Source organism: Pimephales promelas, chromosome 5, assembly GCF_988280905.1.
Source record: "Pimephales promelas chromosome 5, fPimPro1.hap1.1, whole genome shotgun sequence".
NCBI classification, from domain to species: domain Eukaryota; kingdom Metazoa; phylum Chordata; class Actinopteri; order Cypriniformes; family Leuciscidae; genus Pimephales; species Pimephales promelas.
Genome location: NC_142773.1, coordinates 33,322,555 through 33,335,567, shown reverse-complemented (window position 1 = coordinate 33,335,567; position 13,013 = coordinate 33,322,555). Strand labels below are relative to the sequence as shown.

Below are 13,013 nucleotides of genomic sequence, written 5' to 3'. Positions count from 1 at the left end.
TCCTTTTCGGACATGTATAAGTTAAAAATTTGTTTGTTTTATGTATTGTTTGTTTGTTTTTTTTTCTACATGTTCGAAATAAAAACTTTTCATTCATTCATTCATTCATATCCGGTTTACATATACAAAAAGTGTATATCCATACACATTACATTAAATATGCATACATATACATTTGTATTCTTTTTTATTTTTATCGAAAGCAACAAATTGCATTCAAGGTTTACATCTTTGTTCCTTTAAATCAGTTAATTTATTTTCTGGGAGAATATATTGGTTATTTCTCCAAAACTGCACTTGAAATGCAACCACTGGCTTTGATGCTTATAGGTTTGGTAGAACTTTATGGTTTTTAAAAGAAGTCTGATGCTCACCAAGACTGCATTTTTTAAATCAAAAACAGTAAAAACGGTAATTTTGTGAAATATTTTTACAATTTGAAATACATGTTTTACAGTACCTGTGATCAAAGCTGAATTTTCAGTATCATTACTCCAGTCTTCAGTGTCACATAACCCTTCAGAAATCATTTTAATATGTTGATTTGCTGCTCAAGAAACATTTCTTATTTTTATCAATGTTAAAACAGTTTTCAATTTGGATTAAATTTAATGCATCCTTGCTGAATAAAAGTATTAATTTAAAAAAAAAGTATTTATCTTACCCCAAACTTTTGATCGTATTTGTATCGAAATGTTTTACTATTGTCGTCTGGTGATCTTTTCATTCATTTTTATGCAAAAATATATTTTGCTGATAGTTATTAAATTCTGCCATACAGTATGAACAATACAAATGACTATAGTTAAGCAAACCATCTGGATTTCATTCATACATAAATTAAAGAATTAAACTGTCAAATTGATTCAATGTGACTGTACATTTTTGATACCGCTGTACTATTTTAGAACCACACAACCATACAGAGTGGAGCGACTCAAATACATGTTTCAGGTTGGCACGTGAAGTCAAACCGCTCCAATTGGGCCTGCGTTCACACACATCTTTTCACAAGCATCTTAAGTAAAGACGGAGACTCTATTTGATTATTATGGTAACCTCTGTCACTCAGAGCTGCCCACTCAAATTAAACCATTCATCCCAGGACCCTAATGTTGCCCCCCACCCCTCGGTGTATATTTGAAATGTATCATTTTACAAAGAGCCGCTGGAGAACTTGCCCCTCCATCTGGATCCCCGCCTCTATCCTCCTCACCCACATGACAGCGCGGCGGCACTCAGCGCCACAGCCGTCAGTCCGCAAAGTGTCTAAATCCCCACCCAGCCAAAACAAACAGAGCATTCTGCATACAAAGCACACAGCGCACATTAAACACGTCCAGATCGTATCAAGTACGCACTATCAGAGCAAGTTTAGACTACAAGAGTAAGTATACACTATATCTGCATCTCAAGTACGAGTGGCGGATCCATTTCCTCACAGATCAGCTGTTTGGCAGCCTGAGATTCAATGTGACCACTGGAGTGGTTGGAGATGTGAAATGTTATTTCATCTGTACGCATATGTGTGTGTGTGCGTTTGCCGAGGAATGTGGACAATATATTTGGCTGCATGGGACTAAAAAGGCATGTTTATTTTCGGGCCATAGAGTTCAACTGACAGCGAGAAATATTAATATTACTTGGTGCTTTGTTGAACAGCTGTACTTCAAATGATTAAACAACTTACAAAAGCCAAAAATTAGATTTTTTAAAAATACTGTTCTCTGAAGACCACAAAATTAAACTGGTTTACTCAAAAGTATCATCAACAACAATGACCTGATGGTCTGTGACCAGTTTGTTAAAGGGACCATCACTTGCCCTCACTACACAACATGTTCGTGTTTTTGTGCCCAGCAAACCATAGCCCAAAGATTTTGCAATGTACTTCTTTAGCACTATTCTTTTTTGTCCGTTTTTTTTTGGGGGGCAAAAACATTAATTATTGGTGCTGTCAATTTAAGGATTAATTAAAAAATTAACTAATGTACTCCAAACTACTTTTAACTCAACAAGGGATCCCATAATGTGTCACTCATTGGCATTTCTTAGCAAATACATATGTTTTTATTCTTTTCATTGATTGGTATATCATGTATATGGTTTTGATTTTTTCTTTTACGTTAAATTAATAAATGAAGTGAACTGCATTACAATACATTTAATTAATTGCCAGTCCTACATATTTAAATTGATTTCCAATCCCGGAGAAGATCTGGGGCCGTATTCACAAAGAATTTTATCTTACAACTAGGAGTACTCCTAAATCGCACAAAAATATTTTAGCTAGGAGTCTTCTCTTAAAAGGTATTGGCAACGCCTTTCAGACCTACTCTTAGTAAGGAAAAATGACAACTCCTAAACTAAGAGTGAGTCTTCGTTGCTATGGATGACGTCAAATCTTACGCACGAGTGTCCTCGCAATGATCACAGTGATTGACATCCTATTAGCTTAAATAGACTAGGTTACTTAAAGGACAACTCCGGCGCAAAATGAACCTTTAGTCTAATTACACATTGTTACCTAGCCAACCGTTATCAGAGATTTGTTTTCATGATTGCCGAATGTAAATAGTTTTATCTCTAAAAACAGTTTAGCCTATAACGCTAGTATAATGCTAGTATATGGGGCATAGAGTAATGACAAATAAAAATCGCTTGTTATTACCACGAACAAGGCTCAAAATAGCCCCACACTAACACGACAGCATGACAAGGGTCCCTACATTCAAACCGAAGCATTGAGAACTTTGTCAGTGTCCATATAGTTTAATAAGAAGATATTTTATACACACAGTAAACTTCGCGAATACAGGAAGAAGCCATCTTGGAAAAATAGTCTCTACCAGTCGATCTACGAACGCCGATCCAAGTGCGCTGGTGAGATGTGAATAAGGTGATAAAGTAAGCGCGAACAGTAGGCTACGTGTACATATTGAAGAGAAGAAAACGGTTTGTGTTTGTGTTTCTTCTGGAAACAACGGACCATATGAGATTCTGCACAGTTCAGCTCACATGGATCGGCGTTCGTAGATCGACTGGTAGAGACTTTTTTTCAAAGATGGCTTCTTCCTGTATTCTTGCTCTGTGATGCGCATTCATGACTCCTGTTCGAACTCATTCAACAAAATGAATGAATCTTTTTTCGAGTCATTTGGTTCATTCAATGAACGAAATAAATGAATTGACTCGAAAAAAAATTGTTCATATTGATGAACGAATTGATGAATGGTTAAACAACAATACAATCCTTTGAAAGCCCTATTTTATCCCCTTAATTTCATTAGTCAAAAATGAAATATGGCGCTACCCTGACTAAGGTCTTGTGAACTGGATGATGATGACACCACTTTTTTGGCAGAGCTGCTTTATAGCTTAGACTTTCATAATTTGACGTTTCATAATTGATGATTTTCGCAACAACAACATTTGAACAGTGTTGCTGAACTGAACCAACACTGATTTGACACGAAGTGAATAGTGAGTGACAATAATTGTCTTCAGTATAGCTAAATGGAACTCATTTTGTAATTGATGAACTTTACACAGTTATTGAACTGAACTGAATCAACACTGAACAGACTTCAGCTAGTGACTGGAGAGCTGCTTTACAACTGATTTGATCTCTGTTTGCATGATTCTGTTATTATCCTGTAAACAATGTGTATTGTATAAAGTGCAATAGAAACAAAGGTGACATGACTATGATTTAAGAAAAAACCTTAAACAAATCATTTTACATATGTATTTAAAGAAAGAGAAGCTGATGAGGGTAACAGCTGCTCACTCACCAGGCGTTGAAGTCTCCATTCTGAGAGTGGAACTGGCTGTAGAAGTCTGGACTGAGGCCGGGCTCAGGGGGCATCATACCGTCTGTACACACACACAGAGTATATAGAGCAAACAAACGTATGAGACAGCGACCCAGCAGAGCCACTTCCACCCAGCAGCTCTCCTCATTTATCTTCCTGACAACCTCTCACTACGACAAGCCTTTGATGACACCAACTCGCCAAAATACAGCATCACAATTCTCGTGGAAAATCTGATCTAAACGTAAGGGTTTTAACTTTCCATGTCTGTCAGATTGTGGCACAGGATGTCAATCAAGTCATGTCCGCAGACAAGAAAACATGGAGTGTCTTTGGTGGTCTCAGTCATGTTCCCCTGAGGGCTGTTTTGGTGTGTATGTGTGGTTTCTAACCAGTGCTGTAGAAGAGATCAGGCTGCTCTAGGCCGTCCGGGTCGTCTCCATACAGGTATGGCTCGCCTTCCTCCATCTGTCTGCTTTCCACCATCTCCAGCCACTGCGAGTTATGCCAGCGAAACTTCTCACTTTGGATCTTCTTCCCCCACTCTTCATCATACTCCTTTGCAGAACACACACAAACACGTAGATTTATTTGCCTGAGATGTGTTACACCCCTTAAGCCCAAATTATACCACACAGCTGTGCAAATTCGTGTATTTTTTAACGTTGTCAAAACAGGACTGGCATTCTGCATTTCAGCGCCAGTTCTGCTTGAACTCCCCACATGAGATTTCCAGTCAATATCAGAGCAAGAGGGTCCCATACACTGTCATGCCTGGCAATCTAACATTTAGCGTTACACAGACTTCTAACAGCAACCGGACCCTCCGCAGCAGATATATTTCATCCCACAATGAGGGCTTCTGTCTGAGCAGGGTTTTCCCTATAGGCTGTGGCTGCTGATGGAGCCACAGAGAAACAGACTCTGGTTTAATCCAGTGAGGTCGGTGATTAAAGGTGCAGAGCCCACAGACTGGGTGAAGTGCCACACACAACACACACGTCGCACACAGACGTAAGCATTCTGCACAGCCAGCGCGTTTGGTGAGATGGGGAATCCGTTGATTTTGTGCAATTGGATTCTTTTGCCAACGAATGTCAAGTGTTTCAGTCTGTCTACCACCATCTTAATACACCTCTTCCAATGTAACTGTGCTGAACTAGTGCTTTTCTGAGATAAGTGTGACTGTACAATCAGTTAAGTATATAATAAATACAATTTAATCAATTCACATATACAATACATTTAAAAGTTTGGGTGTCAGTAAAATTTTGTAACAAATGTTTTTGAAAGATGTCCATTATGCTTACCAGGGCTGCATGTATTTGATAAAAAAAAAATATATATATATATATATATATATATATATATATATATATATATATATATATTATACCTATTTAAAATAACTGTATATTTTTTAGATTATTTAAATGTAACTTATTACTGTGATGTAAACCGTAACTCCAGTCTTCAGTGTCACATGATCCTTCGCAAATCATTCTGGAAATGCTGATTTGTTGTTCACATTACATTTCTTATTATTATTGCTGTTGTAATCGGTTGCGCTGCTCAATATTTTTGATTAATAGAACAGAATTGATTTGAAATAGAAACCTTTTGCACATTTCTTTTTGCAATATATTTTCATAATCTTTCATCAAAACTCCACCTATGACTTGGCATTTTGGCTGAGGTCATCAAGCCATATTTTCGACCCCTGTCTTCCAAACACAAGAGACAAGACCATTTTTCAATCAGGTCCTGATGGATAGAAAGCTCTTTTTTTGTTTAATATCTTGCTTCACATTACATTACAGAAGTAAAATGGGTAGAAAACAGTTTTATTTCAACCTTTACATTCAACATGTTCATGAAGGCATTCTGATGAATTTTGTTGCTATGATAATATCCTCTAGCATAATTTTGCCACATCTCTACAGGTTTAAACAATATTAATACACTTCTTGAGTTCAAGGGATAGTTCATCAGAAAAAAAAAACATTGTACTAATGTACAATTTTATGATGGTTTTTGTATTTTACATTGTGTGATGGCTTGCCACTATATTACTTTTTATTGTTTGTGGAACATGGGTCCAAGACAGATTCCTCTTTGGGGACAATCAAGTGCATTGAACTTTAAAACTTGAAAAATGAAAAATTATATAGTTTTGGAGTGACAGGGTGAGTTTTTGGGAAAGCTATCCCATAATGAAATCTAGTTTTCAAATGCTTTGAAAACTAGTAGATACTAGTAGAACTAGATACTTATTAACTATACTAAACGGAAGACAATGAATGAATTTGTTACTCTCGGCACAGTGGGAAACACGTCTAGCATCGTTTACACAGAGCGCACCCCATAAAGAAAGACTAAAAAGTTAAACGATCTCTGCTGAGACAAAGTATTAGATGTACCAATACTAACTCATGCTGAGGTTGGGATTTTTTTTTTCAGCATTAGCTCTGTACAGTGAGTCAACAGAGGGGTGGGGGGTGCAGGAGGAGGGCTGCTGGGGCTCAGAGCTCAAGGCCAGCTCTCTGTCCGAGGGTCTAAAGGCCCACAGAGGCGCACTGCCGCCGCCTGCTCCGCTGAATGAAAATATGGATTAATCAGCCGAGGCCCCCTGTGGCAGAACCTGAGTAAATAAGCCCTGTTTCTCTTTTCTTTGCTGTGTCCATTCATCATGTGGACAGCAGTGCAGAACTGCGCGGGAGCCCGGGGCAAGAAGCCTGATGCAAAACCCAGAGGGCCAGTGAGAATACACACCCACACAAACCTGCACCCAATATTTTAGAGTTCGCCCAAAAATGAAGAGTTTGTCATCATTTACCCGCCCTCCTGTAAACATATACGACTTTCTTCTGTGGAACATAAAAGAAGATATTTTAAGAAATGTTTTTTTTTCTTCTTTTATTTGTCTATGACCAAAAATGTTTGGCTTCTAACATTCCTCAAAATATCTCATTGTGTTTCACAGAAGAAAGAAAGTTTTGGAAGGACATGAGGGTGAATTAATTATTAGTTGGGTCAAGTAATCATTAATGTATGTTCTAGATTGATTAACAAAATAAATATTCATTGATGCATCTAGATACTGTCTCAAAAAAGCAAAAGTCTAATCCTGCCTGTAGAGTTCCAGCCCCAAATAAACTCTCGAACTAGCTAATCATGGTCTTCAGGATGACTAAAAATTAAGGAAAAAACCTGCACCACCATGAACTTACCCTAATTTCGTGATGAGCAGCATTTACAGCAAAACAATCTGATCTGAGACACTGAAAACACAGAATCATGAGCTGCAGTATTTGCATTTGCATTTTGCAGATGGTTTAGTAATTGATTTAGGCCATTTCATGATTCACGTGGGTTATACTTCTCTAGTCAGAAAATAAGGAAATCAGATGTTTGTTGGGGCGAGTTGGAGGTCAATTCTACAAGGATATAGATGCTTTGAGAAACATTTTGAAATCGGATCACAACTCCATTAATCAAAATGGAGTAGATGTTAGTTGACAATGTGCAATAAAAAAAGACTTACAGATAAAGATGAAGTGAAAAATATGATCTTAAAATATCAGCTATGCTACCATGAAGTAAACAAATAATAATTACAAAGTGGGAATTCGAAAGAACATCTTAATGAGCTTAACTAAGTTTTCATCTCAAACTAATCTGTAAAATTAATTTAGCTTAAGATGGAAAAACGCAATTGATGACTGCCTCATAGAATGGCCGATGAAAGAGTAAATCTGCATACTTGACACCAATGTCAGCCTCAGCTCAAACATGTCAGTCTGCTGAGCCAGAGCCACACATCTGCACTTTCTCTGTCACCACGGATACAAACCAGATCCCACACGCACGCTTTCATGTGGCCGAGGCTTAACGAGCAGGCTAATAAAATGAATGAAACACTTCCCCAAACAAACCTGGCTCTCAGAGTTCACCACCAATTACTGCTATCTAATGTCAGTGAGTGAACATTAACTGCAGAGATTTTATCGGCACTGTAAACACACATGGTCGGCATTGAGCAAAAACACACAGAGGTCTCTGATTCAGATTTGAGTGTAGTGGGGTTGTTTTAGAATACTTACGGCAATAATGTCCAGAGTGTTGTCACACACCTGTCGGATCTCCACATTTTTGTCATGCATTAGGTCGATGAGGTAAGCTGGGGCCTCTAGGAGATACGGTTAAGGAGTTCACAATTCACTGACAATTAAAGCCCAATAATTGCTGTGCTCAATCTCAATTACCATAATTACAAATCTTCAATCAGTTAAAAACATTAGCATCTTGTAAAAATCCTAACCAAATTCGTGTTCAATAAAGATTACATTTTGTTATAGCCAGTGATACCTAGTGCACCTTCTTCATTCTTAAATATTGAGTAAGAGCGTTGAAGTGTATTAATGTAAAGGTATTGACAGGATTTCAGTATTATTATTATAATCAATATTTTGAATTTTAAGTATTATTAATGTAGTGTCATATTTTGTTGGTAATAATAATAATAAAGCCACACATTTTGACCAATATTGCAATAGAAACTATGTAAAGTAATTGTAAAGTACGAGGTTGTCATCAGCTCAAAAGTTCATTGTAAAATTTCTTATATTTTAAAATCTTATATTTACAATATAATTATAATTACTTATAATTGTCAACGCTTCTTCAGATGAGTAAGAGCCAATGAGCGAGTATACGAACACAAGTGCTGAAATGATATGTAAATAAAACAATACCCAAGCATCTGTCAATGCAGCGCTGCCACATAATGCTCATCACGAGGGAAACAAATGTCAGATTCGTTATTGCATTGTTGTGATCAAAGAAACTAAATATTTTATGGCATGTAGTGCAAAAACATTTCAGATGTTGAATGTCATGTGATTGAGACCATTGTGTCTGGAGCGGGATAACAAAAAAGTGGCCAATTCAAGAACTTTCTTTTCATTTTCTCTTTGAAAGGAGCTGTGTATGTTGAGACGGCCCCCATCTAAGCCCTCCACCTCATTGCCCTTCTTAAATATAGAGTAAGAGTGTATTAATGTAAAGGTATTGATAGGAGTTCTGTATTATTAATATTAGGAATCGATCATATTTTGTATTATTAATGTTGTGTAATATTTTGTTGCTAATAATATTAAAGCCACACATTTTGACCAATCTTGCCATAGAAAGTATGTAAACTAAATAGTTAAAAGTGTCATTGGTCAGGGTCTTATGTGGTCTGTTATTAGCCTGGATGTCGGTCTACCTCAGACGCATCACAGTATGTACTATAAAATGTTTTGCAACGAAACCTTGTAACAAAATATTATTTAATGTCTGAATCAACCTGAATACTTAAGCTACACACACGAAAGTCATTTTTACGGGTCAGATCAAGTAGTAATAGATCTGTAGGGTAACAATTTTACAGTGCAGACAAAACTGTTTTTTTTTTAAACATTCTCCTTATGTGTGGACGGGAAAATAAGCACGTGATCTTACATGAAGCTGCAGTATTAAAGACTGAAGAACCCAACAGTATCAATGCATCGGTGAACACAGGCCAAACAGATGTCAAAGACCATTTACAAAACATCTGCTGAGAATAACATACACTGAAAATCAATTTATTGTAACAAGGATACGAGTGTCCTTAATTATGACATCTCTTGTGGCCTGGTGGAAGACCATCTGGTAGAAGACGTAGATGATCTGACACACAAATTCATCGTCTTCCTGTTGGGCTGGAAACAGCAACACAAGCAATTGAAGAACAATACTTTGACCCCATAAAATAAAGCATTTTGCTTCATTTGAAGAAGGCACAATACTTTCCTTATCACAAGAATATCTGCACATCAGCATTAAGCTTGAAATGCAATACGGGAAATCTAACAAGCACGCACACTACGAAGGCATTTCCTATCCAATGGTGCCTGTTCATGCGAGGTGATCAAAACCTCCTCCAGTGGATCATGTTTATGTATGAAGGCTCTCGTGAGAAGCCGCCATTTGGCGAGAGTATCAACTTTTCCTCTGAAACGATACATAAAGCTCCTATGGAGAAGTGTGTGGTTGTAACGGCCCCCCTCCTAACTTTAATAAAAGCCTTTATTTCAATTTTGATCTGGCTCAGAATGAACTCGTCCCCTGGGATCCAAATTCCTCTAGAAGAATGATAGCAAATAGGCTTTAGCTGCTCCATGGGACCAGATACTGAATACCGCTACAGCAAGAAGCTGTACATGCTTTGCACAAGCTACAAATGACATCAAAGAGAACATTTCAACACTTCTTCAGAAGAGAAAGAGCCAATGAACGAGTATACGAACACAAGTGCCGAAATGATATGTAAATAAGACAATACCCAAGCATCTGTCAATGCAGAGCTGCCACATAATGCTTATCACGAGGGAAACAAATGTCAGATGCGTTATTGGATTGTTGTGATCAAAGAATCTAAATATTTTATGGCATGTAGTGCAAAAACATTTCAGATGTTGAATGTCAAGTAATTGAGACCATTGTGTCTGGAGTGGGATAACAAAAAAGTGGCCAATTCAAGAACTTTCTTTTCTTTTTCTCTTTGAGAAGAGCTGCACTGTATGGTCCCTATCTTGGCCCTCCACCTCTTTGCCCTCTTTATTATTTTGATGGCAAGAAAAAACCCGCCATCCGGGTTTATTGAAATGAGGGCTCACACTGAGCAGAACCAGCAAATCTGATGCATACCATGAGCCTGGTGCTTTCCTGTTCCTGAAAACACTGTCACTTCCCAGCACGTAATGCATAAAGCGAGAACCAGCCCTCCGTGTCCCTTGCAGCCATGGGCTGTTTATTTATTGTAATTTATTCTAATTTAATATTAGTTTAGTCTCAATAAACTCTTCAAAACTCATTCCATCAGATCACATTAGCAAAGACAAAGCATGCCAAATTGAAACATGGTACATGATTGGCTACAGACACGCAAAGCAGGGGGGCAGCTTTCGTGATTCGGCCAAACAAAAGTAGAAATCAAAACAGCATTGATCTTTTTTTCCAGAATTTATTTTTCTGGCTAGCGATAATGAAAAATATTTTTTTTGTCGAGGGATTGGAGATCCGTTTGTTTCTTTAAGCACCCAGACACTGGCTCAATGCTAATTAAGGTGTGTAAATGTTGGCAGCGCTCTTACCATTTAGCAGCTCAATAAGAGCAGGAATGATACCGGACTTTGCCAGCATGACGGCACAGGAGTCGTCCATTGACACCGTACCGATCATGATCACCACCTCCAGGATCAGGTCATCCTCAGCTGAACCTGAAACACAGAGGTCAAAGATCAAATGGGGTTTAGTATGATGATAAAATATGTATACCCTACTACTCCTACAAGGAACGAACATGGATGATTTACTACCTTTCCCAAAATGTGCAATATATGCACATATAGTAAGACTATACAGACCTACTATACAGAAGCTCCTTTGAGACATATGATTGGACTGTCAAAAGTCAGGCCATTTGTACAAAAAATTTGATTGCAAAAACAGTATCCAGAATTGAGAGAGAATGTGATGTAGCACAATATACCGTACTGCAAATTAAAATGTCAGGGTTGCATACTAGTTACTGTTTCATATAGCAATTTAAAGCAACATAATTTATAATATTACCAAATTACCAAAACCCATTGAGATGATACATCGACTTACAATAGGTTGAATGACTGAAGGTATCGCTTTTACTAGCACTTTGTAACTTCCGGTTTCGGGTAGGAACCCGAGCACAAAAAGAACTACAAAATTCGACCGCTTTACGGCATACGTCACTTCCCCCACCACCCACAACTTCCTCCGATTCTGACGTTAGTGCTCAACTCGCGTTTGATTGCCGGCTAGTAAAGAAAAATTCTTCTAGATCTATCTAGCTGCCGCAGCGATTATCCACGAGTGCTTTGCACTGCCTCTGGAGGTCAGTAGGAATGAAATTTATCGGTGATTTATCGGCACAGAACTATAAAAAATTTGTTACATGATCTACACAAACACAAACAGGTACATGTTAGCTTTACCAGGTTTGAGGTGGTCTTTGAGGAAAGGCACCAGGTTGTACTCTTTCAGCAGGAGCTCCCAGTCCAGGTCAGGTATGGTGAGGTTTGCCATTGTACCCAAGCACTCAATAACAAACTCTTCTTCGCCCTCCAGCTTGATCTGAGCTGCCAGATCACCCACATAGTCCTGGAGAGTAAAATGCATCAAATATCTCTAGGGGTTTCTAGCAATCATTTAACAGTAACACAGACTAAAGTCTTGTAATTTTTAAAAACTAATTTTACTAACATGCCAATGATTTAAATGATGCTTTCAGTAAGTTTATAATGTGTAACTTGGAATGACAGAAATATTGTATTTACAATGAAGAGCTGTTTCAAGGGTCCATCGTGTTGCGAGATGTTCCTAATCATTTTCATCAGCAGCGGGTCCTTTAGTTTGAGTGCTCTTTTCATCAGCATCTTCAATCCATTACCTGCAGAGCAAATAATCAAACAATCAGTTTCAGCCAGAGATTAATCACAAGTTTGATCAGACTTCATGTATTATTAATTACAGAAAGCAAAAGTCACTGATGTGTGACAGTATGCTATATTTGTGGCTCTTACCCTCACAGATAATCTGAGCATTAGTCTTATTAGCAGCCAAGTTGATGCAGAAGGAAATGAGCTCGGTGTCGATTCTCTCTTCACTGTGTTCAAACAGCATTTGCATGAGCTGCTCAAACACAACAAAAGGTATCATTCAAAATTTCAAAATATGTATCATATAATAATAATAATGTATATCATACATGAAAACATTAAATCAGCAGGCTATAAAAGTATAGCAGGGCTTGACGTAAAAGTTTGGTCAGGACAGCAGAAAAAAAAATCTGGAATTTTGATGTTGTCCAAACTGTCTTTACACAGCTACAAACATGGCACATGATATATGCATTGACAGACTTTATTTTACAGAAGTGGAAAATGTATTTCAACAAAAATCGCAGGAAACGGTGTCTTAAGTGCTTAAAGGCACACGCAGATTAGCATGATAGCATGTTTAGAATGATCCTTTTAGACCGGTTTAGTCCATTCACTTTGCTTAAGGTTCACCTGCTGTATAGACCATTTCACAAGATGTAAACAACACTGGTCCAGAAGCACTTCCTGTTTC

At 37.7% G+C, this 13,013-nt stretch overlaps 1 protein-coding gene across 1 annotated transcript in view; it reads right to left on the bottom strand.

The window, feature by feature from the left end:
- Positions 1-13,013, bottom strand: part of kifap3b (kinesin-associated protein 3b) — a 28,332-nt gene that overhangs the window by 4,249 nt on the left and 11,070 nt on the right. Inside the window, exons 12-19 of the mRNA XM_039676427.2 lie at positions 12,464-12,572; positions 12,218-12,330; positions 11,876-12,041; positions 10,997-11,122; positions 9,464-9,562; positions 7,919-8,004; positions 4,208-4,373; positions 3,795-3,876 (exon numbers count right to left, since the gene is read on the bottom strand). Of these exons, the coding sequence (XP_039532361.2) occupies positions 3,795-3,876; positions 4,208-4,373; positions 7,919-8,004; positions 9,464-9,562; positions 10,997-11,122; positions 11,876-12,041; positions 12,218-12,330; positions 12,464-12,572 (947 nt within the window). The remainder of the gene's footprint in view (positions 1-3,794; positions 3,877-4,207; positions 4,374-7,918; positions 8,005-9,463; positions 9,563-10,996; positions 11,123-11,875; positions 12,042-12,217; positions 12,331-12,463; positions 12,573-13,013) is intronic.